At 55.5% G+C, this 21,708-nt stretch overlaps 9 protein-coding genes across 9 annotated transcripts; 4 read left to right on the top strand and 5 right to left on the bottom strand.

Annotated features, from left to right (window-relative positions):
* Positions 1–983: 983 nt before the first annotated feature.
* BKCO1_1000575 (uncharacterized protein) lies at positions 984–2,282 on the bottom strand (the record flags this gene model as incomplete). Its single annotated transcript, XM_020269987.1, has 2 exons — positions 984–1,603; positions 1,661–2,282. 2 exons carry the CDS (start codon positions 2,280–2,282, stop codon positions 984–986), a joined length of 1,242 nt encoding a protein of 413 aa, XP_020135161.1.
* Positions 2,283–2,938: 656 nt separating this feature from the next.
* Positions 2,939–3,550, bottom strand: BKCO1_1000576 (fad-containing monooxygenase; the record flags this gene model as incomplete). The annotated part of the gene is made up of 1 exon (XM_020269988.1): positions 2,939–3,550. One exon carries the CDS (start codon positions 3,548–3,550, stop codon positions 2,939–2,941), a length of 612 nt encoding a protein of 203 aa, XP_020135158.1.
* A 443-nt stretch (positions 3,551–3,993) lies between these two features.
* On the top strand, positions 3,994–4,737 carry BKCO1_1000577 (cupin domain protein; the record flags this gene model as incomplete). The annotated part of the gene is made up of 3 exons (XM_020269989.1): positions 3,994–4,341; positions 4,407–4,472; positions 4,555–4,737. The coding sequence occupies 3 exons, from the start codon at positions 3,994–3,996 to the stop codon at positions 4,735–4,737; spliced, it is 597 nt and encodes a 198-aa protein (XP_020135159.1).
* A 227-nt stretch (positions 4,738–4,964) lies between these two features.
* On the top strand, positions 4,965–6,719 carry BKCO1_1000578 (pyruvate decarboxylase; the record flags this gene model as incomplete). Its single annotated transcript, XM_020269990.1, has 1 exon — positions 4,965–6,719. One exon carries the CDS (start codon positions 4,965–4,967, stop codon positions 6,717–6,719), a length of 1,755 nt encoding a protein of 584 aa, XP_020135162.1.
* Positions 6,720–6,989: 270 nt separating this feature from the next.
* Positions 6,990–9,226, bottom strand: BKCO1_1000579 (zn-c6 fungal-type dna-binding domain; the record flags this gene model as incomplete). Its single annotated transcript, XM_020269991.1, has 5 exons — positions 6,990–7,373; positions 7,460–7,718; positions 7,770–8,205; positions 8,261–9,009; positions 9,063–9,226. 5 exons carry the CDS (start codon positions 9,224–9,226, stop codon positions 6,990–6,992), a joined length of 1,992 nt encoding a protein of 663 aa, XP_020135163.1.
* Positions 9,227–9,527: 301 nt separating this feature from the next.
* On the top strand, positions 9,528–13,013 carry BKCO1_1000580 (aromatic amino acid aminotransferase; the record flags this gene model as incomplete). Its single annotated transcript, XM_020269993.1, has 8 exons — positions 9,528–9,657; positions 9,711–10,852; positions 10,914–11,167; positions 11,640–11,783; positions 11,848–12,546; positions 12,602–12,635; positions 12,700–12,859; positions 12,913–13,013. 8 exons carry the CDS (start codon positions 9,528–9,530, stop codon positions 13,011–13,013), a joined length of 2,664 nt encoding a protein of 887 aa, XP_020135628.1.
* Positions 13,014–13,634: 621 nt separating this feature from the next.
* BKCO1_1000581 (polysaccharide lyase family 1 protein) lies at positions 13,635–14,836 on the bottom strand (the record flags this gene model as incomplete). The annotated part of the gene is made up of 2 exons (XM_020269994.1): positions 13,635–14,513; positions 14,570–14,836. 2 exons carry the CDS (start codon positions 14,834–14,836, stop codon positions 13,635–13,637), a joined length of 1,146 nt encoding a protein of 381 aa, XP_020135627.1.
* A 3,337-nt stretch (positions 14,837–18,173) lies between these two features.
* BKCO1_1000582 (cytochrome p450 monooxygenase) lies at positions 18,174–19,766 on the top strand (the record flags this gene model as incomplete). The annotated part of the gene is made up of 5 exons (XM_020269995.1): positions 18,174–18,326; positions 18,385–18,509; positions 18,567–18,878; positions 18,975–19,593; positions 19,650–19,766. The coding sequence occupies 5 exons, from the start codon at positions 18,174–18,176 to the stop codon at positions 19,764–19,766; spliced, it is 1,326 nt and encodes a 441-aa protein (XP_020135626.1).
* Positions 19,767–20,156: 390 nt separating this feature from the next.
* On the bottom strand, positions 20,157–21,613 carry BKCO1_1000583 (mfs general substrate transporter; the record flags this gene model as incomplete). Its single annotated transcript, XM_020269996.1, has 4 exons — positions 20,157–20,662; positions 20,716–21,115; positions 21,167–21,262; positions 21,314–21,613. 4 exons carry the CDS (start codon positions 21,611–21,613, stop codon positions 20,157–20,159), a joined length of 1,302 nt encoding a protein of 433 aa, XP_020135625.1.
* Positions 21,614–21,708: the final 95 nt, after the last annotated feature.

Below are 21,708 nucleotides of genomic sequence, written 5' to 3' on the forward strand. Positions count from 1 at the left end.
CCCCTCGTGCTGTGTTTCAAGCAGCTCGATCCCACCGCCGCCCGTCCCTTGCTTTTAACACGAGCTTTCGGAGCAGATGCTCCACGCGCCCGCCTTCCGGAGGAGGAAGGCGTAGCGGGGCCATGTAACGTACAGGCACGTAAACTCCCGAGGTTCTGAGCAAGGCCGGTTGTAACCTGAGTAAGATTTTTATTGGAAGCATCTGTGTGCTGAAGAACAAGTCTTAGTGCAATGAGGAACCCATGGGTTGTGATCTTTTTAGAGTTGAGGCGCTAAAGGAATGTTCCTTCATGTTCGAGATCCTGGTTGGGACTCATCGGGATGTAAAATGTTGACCCTTGCTAGCGAGCCATCATCCAAATTTCTGCTCGAGTGAACCTGAGCCACACTGCCCGTTCAAAAACCAGTACCCAGTCTGAATGGCTATAATCTGCTTGCGGCACCAATTGTATGCATTTCTCGGGCCTTCCTGGCAAACGGCGACTTCAAAGCAAGCATAGTCACCATTAAAATTGATCATAAAAGGAGGCGCTACGGCTTCATCGCGTAAATGCCTCCCTGTCAACATAGAAGTCTCCCGTTCGAGTATAGGCTACTCTTTCGGCGCATGCGCTTTCGGAAGTTAATACTCTGCATAGGTCGTAAGCATTATATAGAAATCCATCCCTGCAGAATCGAGTATTAAATCCGGAGCTCTCTGCACTATGACATTTCATGGCCGGTTTGATATCTTTACATCTCCCGCAACCCGTGGCCCGGAAGAACTGGATATCCTTCCTCACTAGCGGAAACATCTCTTCCTGGCAGAGACGCTCCATCTCTAATTCGTACGCGTTCACTTGATCTTTCATGCAGCAAAGTATCTAAAGCCACTTCGACCGGCAGGCCAGAGAAGACAACACTCTTTCCAACATCTGCCATATGACGAGCGGGCTTCTGAAAGCCTGGTTGATTACGTGGGTAGCAAAATCTTGATGAGCCCTTTATGCTTCTATGATGAAGTGTTGTGCCGTTTTCCTCTTCTGCTCTTTCGACCGCTCCTCTGCACTACGTCTCTCCCCATCATCACATGCACATTGCTCGGATCCACTCTCACTCCGAGGAACCTCATACAAGCTTCCAACTACCTTCTCTTCATGTTGTGGTACCAACAGCCCACCTATGGCTTTGGACAGCTTCACTTCCAGCTCCTTCTCCGTGTCATTCGCAGCGCTGTCCTTCCCAATCTCGTCCTGCAGTGCACACCCCAGATCAAGTAGAGCTCGATATGTACCATTCTTCTTTCTTCCTTGAACCACCCGGCTGTTTCTCCAAGCGTCTAGCCACAGGCCATATAAAAGAGATAGGAACAACAAGTTGCAAATAGACCATACAAGTGCGATATAGTATGAAAAGCCCCATTGATATTCGTTCGTAGGCTGGCAGACCTGGTTGAGGCTCCGATAGCCCGCATCGTAGGCTTTACCGTTATATTCGTATACTTGTGTGCTGATGTTGAGTAACGGTGCTTCGATATGCACATATTGACCGTTGATGTTGAGCATGGATGGCACATCGGTCCCATTGTTGGGATACCGGCTGTCAACGTAATACAACCTCATATCTTTTGACAATGGTTAGAAGACCAGAACAAACGCTCGACTGGGGTTGAACACATTACATGTGGTAATGTCAACGTTGACGCGACTTGGGAGGATCAAAATCTGGGAGCCATCTCCACAGTTGTAAATCGATGTGGATACCGTCCAACCTGCCGAGCCCTCAGTTGAGAGGGTGAGGACCGTGTCTCTCCATAGGCTCGTTCCACCTTGCCCGTCGTCGCCTTTCGGTATCTCGATCCTATTTCCATCGTAAATCACCCTCGAGCTTGAATAATGGTCGACTGGAATTGCAGAATCATCACACGCCGCCATCATGACTCTAAAAACAGGCGTATACCCAGACATTGCGCCGGTGAGGGTCGGCCAAATTCCAATGTAGGCAGTAGTTACAAGGATTGCGGCCAGTATACCTTTGACGTGTCGTGGCTGGTGGTGCTTTTTCCCGTTTCTACACAGCTCATACACCAGAGCATAACAGATAGAAAAGGTATTCTGTCTGATTCTGGTTTCCAGGAAAACATCGTAGGACGCCGTGTAGTTCTCCATGGCTCTCAAAAGAGCCATGTTGTATACATTCAATGCGCCAATCATCAGCACGATTTGAAGTCCTCTTCCTACCAAGATGTCCCACAACGTATCTATGAGTTTGACAGTAGCAAACTTGTATTTGCCGAAGGCCATGCTGACGGCGAATAGTGTTGACATGCTTGACCCATCAGATATGCAAGGACGATCATGCAGCTCGGTAGCGAAGCCGCGACAGCCGTTGATGACAAGGTAAAAGAGCGGTGGAGTCGTAAGTAAAACCGAACAAAGTACGGCGAGGACGTTTGGTAGGGCCGGCACGTTCAGAGATTTGCTAATTCTCCTCTTCCGAGTGCCTCCTTCCTTTAATGTCAACAAGGATGATTCAGACATGCTGTAACCCATTAGCGCGAGTTGAAAAAGACATCACTAGTAAAGAACCTTTTGGTGTATTCCGTTCAAAGCTATGCAAGTGCAGTTCACACAATGCAGAGTCGATTTTTGGACTTTCGCGCACTGCAGCCGGGTCAGGCGACGTCAACCACGGTAAAGTGTCGAGCCTGAGCTTATATAAATATTTGGTTTGAATTCCTACGACCCTGGTGCATTCCACGATAGACACGTAGTTATATCCACAATGGGGTAAGGAATTTAGGCTGACGTGCATATGCCCCACGTAGGCCCATATTTCTATGAGTCGCCTCAGCCTCGCGATTGCAAGCTAGGCAAAAGATCGTACGTCTTGTAGCCCTTATACTAGATTAGGTAGCTGAAGACTATGTCGTTCCTAGTAGGTTGAGCCACATGCACATCTATTGCTCCAAAGGGCTGTTAGTGGGATTTACGTCCGGGCTGAGTGATGCGTCTTTCCCCAAGAGCGATAAAATCGTCTTCTTCATCAGTTTGCGGGGCATGCAGAATTTACTGAAGGGAACAGGCGTTATGACCGACTCCAGCCGAATCAGCTTTTGTTGCAAGCCGAGCGGAATCCAAGCACGGGCAAATGTTTCAAAACAATACTCCATCGGTATCGGGATGACGTAGCTGAGAGACCTCTGTAACATTGTGATATGCTTTGCTTCGCTCGCCATGGCTGGCAGGACATCAATAACCGTTACGCCCAATCCGATGATGACACCGTCTTTGCCATTGCAATCCAAATCCGTCGGCCACAATCCCGGTTGAACGAAGGGGCCAGTGAAGCTGTCGATGCCGGGTATGCGGGCCTGCAGCAGTTCGTCGTGGTCGTAGTAGCCCGTGGCGAGCACGATGAACCTCGATCGCAATGTCTCTTCAGCCGTCTGATTCACTGTCGAATCCAGACTCCAGGTCTTCTGTGCTGAGCCCCAACTTTGGCCGTTAACCCTGCATTTGAACCTAATCTTTGCAGACTGGATGTTGGCGTCGGCGGCGGTCTTCTCCATACAGCTTACGATTGTACACTCTTGGGCGATAGCGTCTTCCTCCACCCAAGGCTGCTAAGGGAAACCTAAGAAGATGGCAATATGGAGCGAATATGGTTTATCAGGCATGCTCGGAACGCAATCCCGAGTGGCGGCAAATCGGATACGCAACCGACTCGTACATACGTTCCGGGCACCCATCCGGTTTACATCGGATGCAACCCCGCGACCCCGCGACCCGCCCCGCAAACCTCGACCGGCCATTTACCTATCTTCCCCCGCCAGCGGGGATTACATTTCCCTTTCCGCAACACCCAGCACGCGGACCTACGTCACTCCAAAATCGCATCATGTTCGTGTACTTATATCCCCAACCTATTGAGCCGGCAGCAGCTGTCCGATCTATCTCTGCACGTCCGCAATACCCCCAATTCCCATCACCGTGATCCCATCCCGCCCTCAACATGGCCCCCACAGTCGTCACCCCCGAAACCTTCTGGATCAATCCAACGCCCTCGGTACCCAACTCCCCGCTCCCCATCATCGTCTACCGCCGCGCCCTGCTCGACGACCACAGCCCGGACACCATCCTCTCCACCATCGAACCGAACGGGTGGTACAAAGGCGGGCAGTGGAAGACGTTTAAGAAAGCGCATTTCCACGCCAACACGCATGAATGCTACGGCATATTAAGGGGGTCAAGTGTGTACATGTTGGGGGTGGGTGGTGCGGATTTGGGTGATGAGGGGGAACCCGGGGAGGGGAAGGGGACGCGTTTTTTTGCGGAGGCGGGCGATGTTTTCGTTTTGCCGGTGAGTGTCCGCGAGTCAGTCGCGCGGTGGGACGGATTGGATGGGCTGACTGTGTGGATGGATAGGCTGGCATTTCGCACTGCTCGGTTGAGTCGGAGGGGGATTATGAGTATATCGGGCTGTATCCGGGGGTACCTCTCTCTCTCTCTCTCTCTCTCCTTCTCTCTCTTATCGGAGTAAGCGCGCTAACACGCTTTTCCGATGCTGCACCAGGAGAAGGATCACAAGGGCGCTCGGTTCGACCTCCACTGGTGCAAAGACACTCCGGAAAAAACCAAAGAGCTCGCGGAGAAGGCTGGGAATGTCCCGATACCCGAGTGTGATCCGTTGTACGGCCCCGATGGGCCGCTTCCCAGGATTTGGAAGGAAGCGATGGAGATTAAATCGAATCACTAGTGCGATGGAATAAAGTCTCCGCCACGCCACAGCGTTTGATGTTTCCGTCATCTCTCCGAGTTCCTGAGCCATCGGAGTAATCGGAGTCTGGGGTAGTCCAGTCGGACAACTTTCGCCGATGCTCACGCAATGAAAGTATATCATTCCTCCCATGATGAGAATGTCTTTCCTTTATCTGATGAAACACTTGCTCTGGTCCCATACACACATTCCCCAGCTTTCCCACAATGGACCATCAAGTCGACCTAGCACAATACCTTTTCACACGCCTTGCCGAAATCGGCGTTGGCTCTGTCCACGGAGTCCCTGGAGACTACAATCTCACGGCATTGGATTACCTTGAACCAGCCGGTCTTCACTGGGTCGGAAACGCCAACGAACTCAACGCCGGCTACGCTGCGGACGGATATGCCCGAATCAAGGGCATCGCCGCTCTAGCCACCTCCTTCGGCGTTGGCGAGCTCTCCACAATCAACGCCATCGGGGCCGCCTACGCCGAGAAGGCCGCCGTGGTACACATTGTCGGGACGCCTCCACGCGCTTCTCGGAACGCGGGTGCATGCCTGCATCACTCGCTGGGCGACGGCAACTTCAGGGTCTTTGCCGACATGTACAAGGCCGTCACGGTGGCCCAAGCCAATCTCACCGACGCGAACACGGCGGCTCAGCTCATCGATGCGGCGCTGAAGGAATGCCTTTTGCAAAGCCGCCCAGTTTACATCGAGATGCCGACGGATATGGTTACCGCGAAAGTGGCACCGCCTGCGTCACCGCTCGATCTCTCCATCCCAGGCCATGACGAAGCCTTCGAAGACCGAATGGTTGGAGAGGTCCTTACCAGGATGTTGAGCGCAAAGAGGCCCTTGATACTCGTCGACGGCTTCACCGCGCGCTTCGACATCCGGGACGAAGTGAACGAGCTGGTGGCGGTGACGAAATTCCCGACGTTGACCACGCCGTTCGGAAAAAGCATCGTGCAAGAAACACTGCCCAACTTCCACGGCATCTTCTCCGGACTCGCTGGCGACCCAGCCCAGCAAAAATGGGTCCAAGACTGCGACCTGGTCCTCCGCTTCGGCCCCCTCGACTCCGACTTCAACACCTTCGGCTTCACCGCCCAGCCAAACCCCCAAGTCACCATAACCTTCGAACGGCACTCGATCCAGCTCCGCCCCACCGAAACCTCCCTCCCCACCTCCTCCCCCAAACCGCCCTCCATATCCACCAAATCGCTCCTCCAAAAGCTCCTCAAGCAGCTCAGCGCCCCCGCGATCCAGCTCCCCACCCCACACCCCTTCCTCGCCAGCGCAGCGGCGGCGCCGCAAGCCCTCCCACCCCCACCGCCCAGCTCCTCGCCCATCACCCACCGCGCCTTCTGGCCGCGCCTCTCGGCCTTCCTCCGGCCCGCCGACGTGCTCCTCACCGAAACCGGCACCTGCACCTACGGCGGACAGACGCTCGGGCCGCTACCGCCATCCACCACCCTCATCAACTCCGCGATCTGGCTGAGCATCGGCTACGCGCTGGCGGCGGCGCAGGGCGCCGCGCTGGCGCAGCGCGACGGCGACCGGCGCGGCCGCACGATCGTGTTCGAGGGCGAGGGCAGCTTCCAGATGACGGCGCAGGCGGTCAGCGACGTGGTGCGGAACAGGTTGGATGTCGTGGTGTTTGTGGTGAATAACGATGGGTATGCGGTGGAAAGGCTGATTCACGGGTTCGGCGCGGGGTACAACGAGGTGCAGCCGTGGAGGTATGGGGAGGCGGCGGGGTTTTTTGGGGCGCCCGTGGGGGAGGCGGGGTATCCGGTGAGGGTGAGGAGGGCGGAGACGTGGGGGGAGTTGGAGGAGGTGTTGGGCGAGGAGGGGGTGGGCGAGGGGAAGGGGCTGGTTGTGGTGGAGGTGATTATGGGGGTGGCGGATGCGCCGGAGGCTTTCATTAAGTTTGCGGAGTATATTGAGAGGAGGAATAAGGGAGGGGTGTGAGGCGGTGGGTGCGGGAGCTGCGGGGTGGGTGGAGCGATGCTCGTCTGTGCGTCATTTCCGATGTTTGCGGCTTTGACGGACAAGCGCTGTCTCTTGAGGTGTGAGAGTTCTCTGGTCATCTAACGGAACAACATAGCATATGTCGTGTGGTCCAACACTTGAGTAGCTGGTCGAGTTCTTAATCCTGAATCCCACTGTTTTTCTTCAGTAACTCCCTTGCCGGTTCTCTGCATTGGTTCCGATATCCAAAGCACAAGTGGAATACCGATATCACTTCTCTTGGAGCAAAGTCGGATGTCCGGCCAGCCCAGCCCAGAAGTCCTGTTCAAACTCCCACGGATCAAAATCGATTCCAGTATTCCAATCCTCCAGAAACTCGGCGCTCGCATCCGGCTGCGGATACAGCGGGCCCGGCGGCGATCGCCACACCATTAAAGAGTCGAGCAGGCTTTGTATAGTCCGAGTCGCCTGAGTGAAGAGTGCAAAATTCGGCTCCCCCGCCTGAATCAGCACTCCAGTCCGGATCTCGGCGACGAGTACGCTCAAGTCCTGCACCATCTTCGATCGAGCGATGGGCTGTATCCCGCTGCTGATGGCCGAGTTCAGCAGCGCGAGGGAAATGACTCCGGCGGCTGGAAGGCCGAATTGCGCGACCTGCAGCCCAGTCAGCATGCCGGGCGGGGGACGTGTTGGGGAGAGCCAGGACGTGCCTTCCAATTCATGCTTGTGCCGGAATTCACCAGGCGTTGGCGGAGAATGATCATCTCGACCACGAGAGAAAGCATTTCGCCGGCAGTCGTGAGGAGTGACTGGTCAGGCTCGGTGATTTTCCTTGAAGAGACAAGTCCGAGAAGCAGAAGGATATGCAGGTAGTCGAGCCGGGTGCCAACAAGGAAGTCTCGCTCGAATGGTCCGAGGTGGCAGTGTTTCAAGCTTACATCCAGCTTGAGGTGTGTGGGCATGTCTTCCCATTGCTTCTCGATCCTCAAAAGGATAGCGCTTTCGGAGGCAGCGTCAGCCAGAGTCTTTTTGGGATGCTATGCCACTCACTTTGTTCTCTCCGCATGATGTTCGTGGGAGCGGTTTCGATATAGTTCGAGTATTTCCTCCTTGAGGGAGGCGAACAAGGCAGAGTAGCGTGTATCTGCAGTGTAGTTGATGGGCTCAGGTGGCCCCACGTTGTCGTGGTCCCCATCATGACTGGATGCCGCGGAATGTGAGCTGTTGCTGGTTTCCGATCCAGCGTCCCAGAGGCCAGGTATGTTAGCAGGGAGCTGGAAGTTGCAATACGTTTTGACTATTCTCGGTGGTCGGCCAAGGAAAATAGCCAGACTTTTGTCGGCGGCGTAGATCCTGGCGAAGATGGCTCTCCGCAACTCTGCAACGTACAAGGGGATGTTTGAGGCGTTGCCATCCGTCCTTTCGTGATAGCCGAGCGCAAAAAGTGAGCTTGAAAGATCCCCCATCCTCCTCCACGAGTGATAGCCTGTGCCGAGGCGCAAATAAGTCGTGTTCTGAGTCACAGCGGTTGTCTGACTTACTTTGATCCCCGTGAACCTGAGAGTGCACCACACAGTTCTCGTACTGTAAAACGATTTGCAAATCGTCTAAGCGGTCGGCTGCAAGACATGTCTCTAGACAGCAATCTCCTATGTAAGTCAATGACTTTATGAGATCCCAACGTTGCGCTTCCCCAGTGTAAAGCGGAGGAAAGGACGTAGTATCTATCGTGGCCCTGCTCGCGGCGGTGAAAAAGATGCCAAGGACATCCCAGCGTAAGCCATGATCAAGCAGCTGTGAGAAGAAGTCATTCACGTTGGTGTCGCCGCGTAGGCATATCGGTCTGTCTGTGCTTTCCAAGAGGCTCGCATGCTGAGAGACCCAATCCTCAGACTGATTGATGGCATCAGATGGCAACGTCGCCTTTGCGGATTTAGCTATAGCCCCGACGACAGGCGCAACGAACGGCTCAGCAAGAGGTAGATTTACGCCTTGGCCGAGCCAGAGGTGAATCAGAGATACCAAGTGAGACAGGTCGGTCCGGCCCAGCTGTTTCAAGGTCCGGAGTGCACTCTCGACAACGACCTTATTCTTGGGCACGTGCCTGCATGGAGAGGCAATGGGCGACGGTAGAGCATTGTGCAGACCCGAGTCTGAAGTGCGCAAGTCGAACGAAGTCACCTGGTTGAAAATGGCGGAATGGCTTGAGGACCCGAGGAAGCCCGGGTTTGGATAGTAACGTGGTTGTGGCGAGGCACTTGACGTGGACCTCTCAGTTGATGCCCTGGCGCTGTGACATATTGGTTATATGCAAATAGAAACCAAATTACCACGGAAGCTTACAGGGGACGGTCGCGCTGTAGTTTCCGTCGTTTGAAAGGCTGGTTTCTGTAAACACAGCTACCAGCCTGCTGACGATCCTGGCACCGTGCGCATGTGGGTTTTTCGTGACCACACGCAAGCTTTGCGCGCCGGCATGGCTCACAAGCGGCGAGTCGGACATTCATTCTTGTCTGTGTTACGGCTGTAGAGTTGGCCGAGTGCTAGGAGGACATTTGTCGCCGAGATGAGTCATCCCAGACTCCGTTTTCGCCGATCCGATCGAGTCTCACTCCGGTCTCACTCCGATAGCTCCGGTTGAGAAGTCAAACTCCGATTGGTTGAAGGCTGGGTGCTGAGGTACCCAGGGCAAACCGCCCATCTGCTACGCAATTCTACCCGATAAATGCTAACCTGAAGGCCTTTTCAATGGTCGAGCGAGATACCTCGACATCCTCCTTGTCTTTTCCATTCCCATTGTCCCCAAAAATGACACCCAAGACTCTGCTCCAGCGCAAGGAAGTCAGTGAGACTCAATGGGGAGTTGCGGCGCCATGTACCAGCGATATCTTCAAGACTCGTTCTCACCAGCATAAGCCGTTGTCTCTCAAGTGGGACCGTGAGAGCTTTCCCTCCAATTTGGTTTTACAGACCGCTGATTTGACCATTCAGATCGTTTAAGCCGTGAGTCGGCAAGTCGGACAGGATCCTCCCTCAAGAATGCCTTCAAGCACCTTCGCAATACAGACGTTATATCACTGGGAGGCGGCCTTCCCTTGAGCGAATACTTTCCCTTCGAGAGCATGGACTTGGGTGTGCTATCTCTCAACAGCCCCAACGGACATGAAAACGCTCACCTTCAATCCACTAAGCATGACATGTCAGATGGGCTCAGCATTTACGATCTCACCGTTGCTTTGAACTACAGTCAAGGGAGTGGTTCAGCCCAGTTGCTCCGCTGGATCACCGAGCACACCGAGATGGTTCATGACCCCCCGTACGCCGACTGGCAGTGCACCATGACCATTGGCAATACCTCTGCGTTGGACATGGCTTTGCGAATGTTCGCTCACAGGGGAGATTGTGTCCTATCAGACGACTACACCTTTGCCACCGCCGTCGAAACCGCAACGCCAATGGGAATCAGCTTTGTGGGAGTGGAAATGGACGACCAGGGCATGATTCCAGATAGCCTGTGGGACACACTCGAGAATTGGGATGCAACAGCACGAGGAGGTTCGCCCAGACCCTTCCTGCTCTACACGGTCCCGACCGGCCAGAATCCCACAGGCACTACTCAAAGCGTTCAGCGTCGCCGGAATATTTACTGCGTGGCCCAAAAATATGACTTGATCATCTTGGAGGACGACCCGTACTACTTTCTTCAACTAGACCCCTTCGTCACTGCAGAGGAAGACGTTGTGGTTCCGATGGAGTGCCACCCATCCGACCAAGTGCTCGAGATGGTAGTCCCATCCTACCTCAGCATGGACACAGATGGACGAGTTGTCCGCATGGACTCGTTCAGTAAAGTCATCTGTCCCGGTGCTCGGGTTGGCTGGATCACTGCCTCCCAACAAATCGTGGAACAATACAAGCACCACGCTGATACCTCAACCCAAAGCCCAGCCGGCCTGAGCCAGTTGGCCCTTTTCAAACTTCTTGACGAGCAATGGGGCCATGCTGGCTATCTGGACTGGTTGCTCCATATCCGTAGGGAGTACACAAGGCGTCGGAACTTCACTCTGGCCGCTTGCGAGCGGTATCTTCCTCGAAGGGTTGTGAGCTGGAAACCTGCTCAAGCAGGCATGTTTGTAAGTGCAGAAAAAGTACCGCCCATGATGCTGGTGTCAACGTATTGACTTCTGAGTGTAGCAATGGCTGAGAGTGAAGGGTAGCAGCCATCCTCAAGCTGGGACTAAAACTATGGAAGAAATAGAAGAGGAGATATGGCTTGAGAGTATCAAGCAAGGGGCCCTTGTGGCGCGAGGGAGTTGGTTTCATGTACCAAGTGGAAGGACGGATGGTGACATCTTTTTCCGAATCACCTTTGCGGCCGCTTCTCTCGATAACATTGCTGAGGCAGTCTCACGTTTTGGGAAGGCTGTAACCCAGGTCTATCATCTAGAGTAAGCATATAGGAGGAAATATGGATAAACTCAACTTGGTGACGTAATGATGAATTGGATCTTATGTGGATAATGCAAATCTACGGAACTATATATCACCACTGGCATCTTGGAGTATAAAACCCGCGGGTGTGTTGTACTGTGCATAGCTCAGTAACTTTGCCTGAAGCATGGATCTTGATGAGTGAACAACATCCAACGGTATTTAAACCCTACGAAGGGTCCTCCGATATACCCATCGAACCAAGCAAAGGAAGGATGGTACACGCGAGATAGGGACATGCGGGTCTCGGCAACCCATGCAGAGCGACCGACGTTGGGGCTGCACGACACGCATCTGTCATTGGCCAGCACGTCCATCCACCCCACCATGAGCATCGAGTACCTTGAACGTATGTAGATCAGTGGTATGATGATGGAGGGGGAAAGCGGACAGGACTGCAATTGGTCCTGCATCCACGACGAAGGGTAGAAATCACCGGCGCCGCGACAGCTGCCGACAGGAGAAAAGCCCCGTCTCCCCAAACCCAAACCCACCAGCGGCAGTAGACCCCATCATCAAGCCAACCCTCCCGACGCCAACCACCATGACCAAAATCACAATCCTCGGCGCCGGGTAAGCAGCTCCAGCAACACCAACCCCCCCACCCACCCCACCACTGACCCCCCCTCCCCGACAGCATCGCCGGCCTCTCCATCGCCGCACAGCTGCCAAAAACGCACGCCATCACCATCGTCGCGCGCGACCTGCCCGGCGACCACCCCTCCTCCCCGACGTGGGCCAGCCCGTTCGCAGGCGCCACCTGGCTGGGCATGGACGGGTCGCCGGCGCGGGAGCAGCAGATGCAGCGGGACGGCTTCGCGCACATGTGGAAGATTGCGGTGGCGGCGCCGGAGAGCAGCGTGAAGAGGGTTGAGATGCACGATCTGTGGGACGACGACGACGACGACAGGCGGCTGGAGGACGTGTGGTATTATGGGAGGATGCCGGGGTTCCGCGTCATGGACGGGGACGAGCTGCCGGAGGGCGTGGCGCGGGGGATGTGCTACATGAGTTGGGTGCTGACGCCGACGGTGTTTCTGTCGTGGTTGCGGGAGCGGCTCGAGGCGGCTGGGGTGGCGTTTAAGCGCGCGAACGTTCGGTCGTTGGCGGATTTGAAGGGGATGGGACATGATGTCCTGATCAACGCTGCGGGGTGGGGAGCGAGGTTTCTGGGAGACGTGGCGGATCAGGATGTCGAGCAGGTTCGTGGCCAGACGGTGCTCGTGAGGACTGACTACGACAAAGTCTGGACTCGGAGGGGGAAGGACTATACGTATGTCATACCCAGAGGCGATGGAACGGCCGTTCTGGGTGGTATCAAGCAGTATGGGAATACGTGAGTTTTGACAGCCATCGTGGTACTACGCAGCTGTGCTGATTATAGTGTGCAGCGACACTTCGGTGGATTCCAGTCTCAGAGACGACGTAAGGGTGCAAAGCCTTGTGCTTAGATAGGCTCTGGTCGTGCTGACAGAAGGCGTGTACACAGATTCTCCGGCGTGTGCATGAGGGTCTGCCCAATGTCTTCCCGGAAAAGCCATCGGAATTTGACGTCGTTCGGGACATTGTGGGGATCCGGCCTCAACGGAAGACTGGGGTTCGCGTCGAGAAAGAAGAGCTTGACGGCCAAACGGTGGTTCACGCATACGGTGAGTTTCGTTGCAGACACTGGCCAGTGAAGCGGCTGACATTTCCGTCACAGGTGCACCCGGAGGTGGCTATGTTTACAGCTTCGGGCTGGCTCGAGAGGTGGCAAAGTTGGTGGACGAAATCGAGTTGAAAGTGCCGAAGACGAAACTGTAGCTTAGGGGTGTAGGGATTCGTATGGTGACTCGACGTCACAGGCCCATTGCAGCAGGTCGATGGGGGGACGCTTTGGACGGCTGATTTACCGCTGCTCTCTTCAACAGGCGACGACGCCATAGGTTTTGTGTTTGGTTGCAAATATTGATTAGATCCGTATCCAACCGCTCCTCCACCGCAATGCATTAGCCCGGCGTGGTGATGGGTAAAACTGCGGAACAAACAACGACCCCGACTCAAACAAAAAAAGAACCCCAAGTTTTCCCTCCTACAGACACGACACCCTCGACCGCAACACACAGCACGCACCCTCTCCACGCCACCACGCGGGACCGCCCCACGCAACGGCACCAGAAGCGCAACACCGGCCAAGTATGTAAGCGTTGGCTGTGCACATGGCATACCATGTCATGTCAATCGACTACATCGGGGAAGATGGACAGCTACAAGCAAACATTCCACCGGGTTTCAAACACGAAATTTAAACCACTACCAGCTCCATAAAGGTCTTCGCCATGATTGCCACGGCCGCAATTTGTAAGTGTTGAATACAGATCTATCATTTGACGCAACAAAGTTATTTAAAAAACAAGCAACAGCAGCAGCAGCCTTCTCGGTCGACTAGGAAGAGATCTTGCCGATGCCGGCGCCAGCGACGACGGTGGAGGCGACTTCAGAAGCCGCGATGGCCTCCCAGACCGAGTCGGCGGCGCCGATGGAGTCGACGACGGTGGTGTCGGTGAAGCTGCCAAAGTCGCCCGAGTCGGTGAGCTGGTTGAGCTGGCAGTCGCGGCCGAGGGCGCTCGAGCACTGGGCCGCCGCGCTGCTGTCGGGCACGCTGAAGACGCCGCCGGTGACGGCGATGTTCATGGGCGCCTTGCAGTCCTCGAAGACGTTGCCCTCGACGAGCATCTGCGCCCCGTCCGAGACGTCGAAGTTGTGGCCCTGGTTGGTCTGGAAGTAGTTGTTGACCGCGTGCAGCGTGACCTTGTCGCCCACCTTGGGCGACCGCCCCGACGTGTCGTGCACGTAGTTGTTGGCAAACGTGATCTGGTCGCCGTCGCCCAGGAGCAGCATCGTCCAGTAGTGCTCGCCGTTGCACGACGCGCTCCACGACGTCTGCCCGTCCAGCTCCGAGTTGCTGATCGTCACCCGCCCCGCCGTCTCGTAGCCCGTCACGAGCATCTGCCGCCCCACGAGCGAGATCTTGACGTGGTCCAGCCAGATCAGATCGCTGCCCGCCATCTGGAACGCGTCGCCGCCCCAGATGTACTGCGGGTTGAGCTCCGTGACGTGCACGTTCTGGAAGATGATGTTCTGAGCCCCGCTGACGAACCGAAACCCCTTGCCGCGGATCACCCCCGCCTCGCCGACACCTACGATCGACTTGTTGGACTTGACGTCGATCGGGTTGGTCGCCGCCACGTCGTAAGTGACCGACACTGTGGGGTAGCTGTCGCTGCACCAGTCAGGTCCGTTCAGCGCGTCTTGCCCGCTGCTCTGTGGAAACTGTTAGCTGCAAGTCTTTGTGCCGCTTTGCTGGCTCGGGTGCTCACGCCGCAAGTGTTGCTGTCCGGACGGCAGCCATCCTCGGTCTTCGTGCCCTCGGACCCCGTGAAGTCGTACTCCTTGTCCAAAAGAATGACCCGAGGCTCGTCATCAGTGAGCCAGCTGGTAAGCTCGTCGATATCAGCAGGCACGGCCGGCGTGGCATCGCCGCCTCCCGTCACACCAGCAGCGAAACCGACAGCGGAACCGACAACATTGCTCTGGGCCGTGGCCAGCGCGGCCAGGCAGGCGGTGGTAATAAGCGAGCGAAGCATTCTTGCAACTGAAGGGATCAAAAAAAAAAAATTGAATAGACTGGTAGATGAAATCTCTAACTCGGGACGCGCCGCCCTCTATACATGCACTCCTGACGGTGGGCGGAATCCACAGCGCGCTATTTCCGACGCCCCTCATCAAGCCAAGCCATGTTTTCCGCGTCAAAGGACGCTCGATGGTGGGCAAGCAAGCCGTGCTCGCTATCTCTCTCCCCGGCCCGCGTACGCAGAACATGTTTCATGTGCCGAACGGGGCAAGTGGCACAGGCACCCTTCAATATATTTCGAGGGGTGCATCTTGGCATTGCGGACCAACCCGGAACCTACCAGGCGGGGCATGGGGCCCAATTTTCGGAAAAGGTAGGTAGCCGCCGTTTGTGGCCGTCGTTGTGCAGGTGTAGCTCGTGGTCTGCTTTGGGCTAGTGCTTCGGATTTATTCAACCACCGACCGTGAGCCGGCTCGTGGGAGAAATCCCCTATCCATGATTGCAATGTCCCGGGGTGTTTCTACTTCCTTCTCGCTTTGTTTGGCCAAGCCGGCTCTCGCCGTACGCAAAACAAAAGGGTGTTGGTATCCGTGCCGCCAGCCGCCAGCCAGGATAGAACGCTTGTGTCTTGACAGGTCGCATCTTAGGTATATACTAACCGATGTGCCAGCTGCTCGAATCCGCACTCGTGTTGGGAGTAGACCTCTCAATACCAATACTCCCCATGCCTCAGCCAACGATAGAATCGATCATCCATCAGTTTCCTTTCCCATCAAACATCTCATAGTACTATGTTGGTGAGGGGCGTATGGTCCAGCACGTGGTACGCACGCGAAACCGGCAAGGGCGGACCGTCGGAGAGATCGGGTTTATGCATTGACCCGCAGGGGATCTCACCTGCCAGCGCGAAGTAGAGGTTAAATCAACAAGGCTCATTTAAGGGTCTTACCTCTCAACTACTTTCCGCTCAGAAATTGATCTGACGGCGAAAGATGGTACCGTGCAAGAACACTCCCAGCCTTCCGGATCCCTGTCCGATTCGTCGTCTCTATAGCGCGCGGTTTTTGCACACGATGAGAACCCATAATTTTCCGGTGACGGCTTCCCTTTACTTCTTGAACAATCACATCGCGTCCTATGTGTTCGGTCTATTACTTATCAGGGCTAATGACGACCTTGATATAACACAGCTCCTGGAGCGGTGCTGAGCATACTGATATCTTTACATTCAGTAATCACTTCACATTAGATCAGCGAATTCGCCAGCACTCCCTGCGATAGCTGAAGCAGAACGCACTTGTCTACTTTCTCCAGACAATATCACCTGTAGGTTTGAGCAGGTTTTCGGATAGGTGTATCAAGAGTTGTTCACGGAGCCACGAACCCTGCACTTTCGCGACGGCATGATCACTTCGAAGTTGTGCGAGGGCTCCATACCAACACACGTCCGGTATTCGAGGGCTAAAGAGAGGCCCTGCGACCGATTCGTACATTTGGTCATGTGGATTGGGCACGGAAAGATTTCTACCATTGTCTCACTGCATGGCGGCACATCACTTTTACTCATAGACGGACATGACGATGCCCGTGGATAAGACTCCTTACCTTACTGCTGTTCTAACAAGTTTCTGACCACTTACATACAATAGTCAAGGAGGGGAAAACAGTTGGGATCGTGGCTGGATCGTGGTCAACGTGCTTTGCGTAGCAGCTCATTCGGCTTTCCAATGGCGAAGACGCCCTTGGGCAACCGAACGTGTATCTTGATTCATCGTCGCTGTGGGCATCTTGAGGTTCAACAACTACGCTATTAAGACCGAGATATCTACTGAGTGAAGGCGTTGTTGTTGAAATCTGGAAAAAACTCGCAATATCAGTAGGCGAAAACTCTTTCTAAGGGGTGCTTGGCGCTCCTGGTTGTGGAGAACTCATCCCTTCTGTCCGTTGTGGCTGTTTCCAGAACACTGACAGAGTTTGCATTGGCTGGAGAAAGAGTCTGACCAGACTGCAGCGACTACGAGCGTGGAGCGCATATCCAAGTAAAAGGATACCTAATACCAATTTTATTGAACGTGACGGGCTTTGTAGGGTGGTAGCTGCACGCCAGGTGTTCAAGGGTATTCTTAGCTCAATTCCTGGGCGGAAACCCGGCTACAAAAGGACGCTTCACAAGAGCCAGGGACTTTCCCGATTAAGATCATAGCAGAAGCCATACTCCTGACCATTGCGGTAGAGCGGAGATTGGAGGAAACCAAAGCCAAGGAAACCAACGTCATGGCCCTTGGCGACGTTCCCGAGCTCATGCTGCGCCACGTGGACGACACCCTGAACGGTCGTTGCTCCGAAACAAATCTTGATTCGACGACATACCAAGTTTGCACCGCATACGCACGATTTTCGAGCCAATGAAAAATCTGGTTGTGCGAGGAACATCTGATATGATCCCTCTCTTTTCGCTGACTGCATGATCTATCTCTTCTTTTTGGACACAATCAGCAGTATGTACTATCTTCATCTGACCTATGTGCGGAGCAAACCAGTAGGGATCGGAGGCAGATGTCAGCACTAGAGTCACCGCCATATTAATTATTGGGTTGTTCTACGTCTGCCAAGGTCTACGCCACTCGCTGTTTGCAAAACTGGGCTGATGGATGCAGACTACTGAGGTTCCCATAAAGCCAAATCGTTGAAGCTAAGCCCTACACGATGGCGTTGCAGGCTAATAGTCCAATGCTAAATACCCGGAGTAACTGGTAGGACGACGTTAGCCAGTAGCGACATGGCACTGCGCCGCTCTGCCCCGCGCAGCCCGCGTTAGCCCCCACCATGATCCATGTCCCGACCAGGGGCATACAATCATCGGCTATATTGTTTTAGTAGCTACGAACGGCAGCTTGAAGTTGCTTTCGAGCGCTCTCGACCCTTCTTTAGTAGGTCAACGTCGCAGCTCATCATCCAGCTCGCGCCAGAGATTGCGGCCGTCTCCATTGCGTGAGAAACAGAAAGTGCTAGAATGGCACTTGGAAATATCGTTGAGCTTCCCATGACCACTATTTCCTCATTGGTAGGCATATTGATAGCATCATCACTGGTCCTCCGCATATTCTTCAACCTCTACTTCCATCCATTGGCAAAATTCCACGGACCGTGGTACGCGGCGTCATTTTCGCTGTGCTCAGCCATTATCTCGGTGCTGCGCCTCGAACCACAATGGCTCATGTCCTTGACTAAACGCTATGGAAGTTTGTTCTCCCTCAAACAAAAGGATACGCCATCCAATGCTAACCGCTTCTTGTCTGGCTGAAGCCGACAAACCAATCCGCATCGCACCGAATCTGCTACTCTTTCCAATGTCCTCTGCCGTCAAGGAAATATACTGGGATGCGAAATGTAACACCAAAGCCCCGCTCTACGGAACCGGCGCATTGGGGCCCCCGCACTTGTTCACCACTCTTGACGGAGAAGAGCATAGGGCGCTGAGGAAAGCGCTCGGAGGCTCGCAGGTAAACAACACACTCCGATTGAACTTTCAAACAGAGGTCTGAACAGGCGGTACTGCAGTGGACTATCGGAGGGCTGAAGAATGCGTGGGAGCCAAGAATCGACGAGCTCGTCCAACTCTTCATCCGCCGGATGACCGAGCGAGTAGAGAAGAACGAAACGGTGATCATCTCGGACAAAGTAGCGTACGACACCCCTTCCCGCCCCCGCTCCATCCCCGCTGACGAGATGCCGCACCATAGCGAATTCGCCGCCGACATCATGACGATGCTTTCCTTCAGCGAGCCCTGGGGCTTCGTCCGCAACAGCCGCGACGAGCGCAACATGCTACGGAGCTGGCGCGACGGCCTCGACTTCTTCGGCTTCGTCGGGCGATTCCGGTGGTTCCGCGACGTGGTGATGAAGACGCGGTGGGGGCTATACTTCCTGCCGACGGTGAGCGACGACTCGGGAATGGGGTTCCTGATGAGCCAGGCGGACAAGCAGGTCTCGGAGCGGGAGCGGCGCATCGAGGACGAAGGCTTCACGCAGCAGAAGCCGGATTTCCTGCAGCAGTGAGTACCTATATATCCATTGCCCGCTCCACCCCCCTCCCTCTATTTCTCCCCCTCGAGACGCGACCGCCTGCCAACCACCAATCCACCCCCCAGCTGCCTCACGGCGCGCCACCCCACGACCGCCGCGCCGCTCACCCCCCTCCAAAAACGCGCGCACATCACGCTCCTCATCCAAGCCGGCGCCGACACCACCGGCACCGCCCTCGGCAGCACGCTGCGCTTCCTCCTCACGCACCCGCGCTGCCTGGCCCGCTGCCGCGCCGAGCTCGCGACCGCCGCGTCGACGCTCTCGTCTCCCATCCAGTACGACGAGACGCGCCGACATCTGCCGTACTTCGTGGCGTGCATCAAAGAGTCGCTGCGGCTCAACCCGCCGGCGACGAACCTCTTCGCGCGGGTGGTGCCGGAAGGCGGCAGGGTGCTGTCGGTGACTGGTGGTGGTAGTAGTAGTAGTAGTAGTGCGGAAGGGGTGCTGGTGCCGGCGGGGGCGGAGGTGACGTGTCATGCGTATGTTGTGCAGAGGGATCCGAGGCTGTATGGGCCGGATCCGGAGAGTTACCGGCCGGAGAGGTGGGTGGTGGGAGAGGGGGATGAGGAGGGGAGGAGGAGGGTGGCGGAGATGGAGGCGGCGAGTTTTGTGTTTGGGGTGGGGCCGAGGGTGTGCTTGGGGAAGGATGTGGCGGTGTTGGAGATGTGGAAGTTGTTGCCTGAGGTGAGTGCTTGTGCGTCGATGTGCTGGCGAGGGTGTGAGATGCTGATTTGATGCAGATTGTGAGGAGGTTTGACTTGGAGTTGGTGAAGGAAGGGAGGTACGTCGTTGCTGGAGGTGTGGCGTATAACAAGGGTCTGGAGGTGAGGATGCGCCTGAGGCAGGAGAAGGTTTGAGTGGTGGGTGGTTCCTTGACGTAGTCATGGAAAGAGACTCTCAGGTTACGTTTTTCGGGCTTCCTGTCAGCGAAAGCGATCACAGTGAGATAGAGGAACAAGCAGACTCTCAGCTTGCCAATTGTGACTGCAGCGGCCGTTTTGGGAAAAGCTAGTGGCTCACAGCAGGGGTTCACAGATGGTGATTCCGTATGGAACGAGTACGTGCGCGGAGACGTGTGGCGTCAAGAATGGATAATCAGGCAGCAGCCAAACCCCGCATCGAAACAGAAACGTTGCCTAGTGCTTGAAAAACATAAATTGACGATCACGAGCACATTTCCATCTTAATAGCGTCCTTTCCACAACCACCAACCCCCCATTAAACCCCCGCCGTGCATCCCATCCGTCCTACCACTTCCTCCGTAAATCCCTCTCACTTAAGACCCTCGCAAAAAGTAAGAGAACCCCGCCAACCGTCAGCGTCAGCCCGGCAAACAATATCAACCCGCGATACCGCTCCTCGCCGCCCTCGCCCCTCACCAAGGTCCCCGCAATCGGGGTCCCCACCAACGTCGCCACCGCCGCCAATGTAAAAAAGGCCCCGATCCGGGCCCCGATGCGGTCGTCGGGCGAAATCTGGGCCACGACGGCGGGGGTCACGCTGATGAATATGCCCGACGTGAAGCCGTACAGGCAGACGAAGGCGATGATGGTGGCGACGTTGGAGCTCGGCAGCCACATGGCGAGGCAGAACACGCCCGAGACGATGGTCATCGGGTAGAGGAGGTTGAGGCGGCCGACGCGGTCGGCGAGGAGGCCGCCGAGGATGCGGCCGAAGAAGGAGGATCCGTTTATGAGGGGGAGGAGGTAGGCGTGGATGTGGGCAGTGGGGTGGGCGAGGACGGTGTAGGATTCTGATGGGTGTGGTGGTTAGCGGGGATGGGCGGGGAAGGGCGAGTCGGCTTACCGATGTAGTAGTATGGGACGTACAAGCCCAGGCTGGCGACGAAGCTTCCGACTGCCAACGTAAGATATCTGGGATCCTTGAAGCCGTTGAAGTCGAGGAGGTTGCCGTTTGAAACCGCGGCGGCGGCGGTTTGGGCTTTCTTGGGAACGGGCTTGGCCCGTGAAATGCAGATGGCGGCCAGGTAGCAGCACAGGAAGATCAGCGCGGCGACTCTGACCGACCAGCCGAAGCCGATCTTTGGGACGATGCGCGAGAACATGATGGGCAGGCAGACGCCGCCGATGCTGCTGCCACCGGCGACTACGCCCATGGCCAGAGCCCGGCGTTGTTTGAAGTGTTGGCCGGCTGCGGCGAGGGCGGGCTGGACGCCAAATGCCACCGTCAGGCCGAAGAGGACACCCTGGACTGGTTAGAGGGGGGAGTTGGATTTGTCGGCGCTGGTGTGGCTTACTTGGGAGAGAAACTGTTGCCATATGGCCCCCGGCTGCGAGAAAGAAAGGCCGATGAGGGAGCCGCAGCAGCCCAGAGCTGCGGCCGGATAGAGCCACTGCATTGAATTAACCAGAGGTCCTTTGTGTACATATGGCGAGTGGATTACCTTCAGCCCATAGGCATCGAAAAGGGCGCCTGCAACAGGACCCACGACGTACATGAGGGAGATCTGGAGGGTGCCGATGAAGGCAATGGTAGAGGAAGAGTAGTTGGACAGGTAACCAGCTTGATAGTAGTCTTGGAAATAACCAAAGCTGTTCATGAAACCGAATGAAGCAAAGTAGACTAGCGCCGAGCCGACGACGGTGAGCCATGCACGAAGCCCTCCCTCTTCTGGCTCGCCCGCATCGATGGCAGCATCGTCAACGCCATCTGTCGCTATGGCTTCGTGCGTCTCTTCCTTCATGGCAGCGGGAAATCACAGCGGGAAAAGTTAAGAGGAAGTGTAGATGCAAGTGAATGAAGTGGGTAGAGCTGAGAGCAAAGCGAGATCTAGGTACC

This window comes from Diplodia corticola (assembly GCF_001883845.1).
Source record: "Diplodia corticola strain CBS 112549 chromosome Unknown scaffold1, whole genome shotgun sequence".
NCBI lineage: Eukaryota > Fungi > Ascomycota > Dothideomycetes > Botryosphaeriales > Botryosphaeriaceae > Diplodia > Diplodia corticola.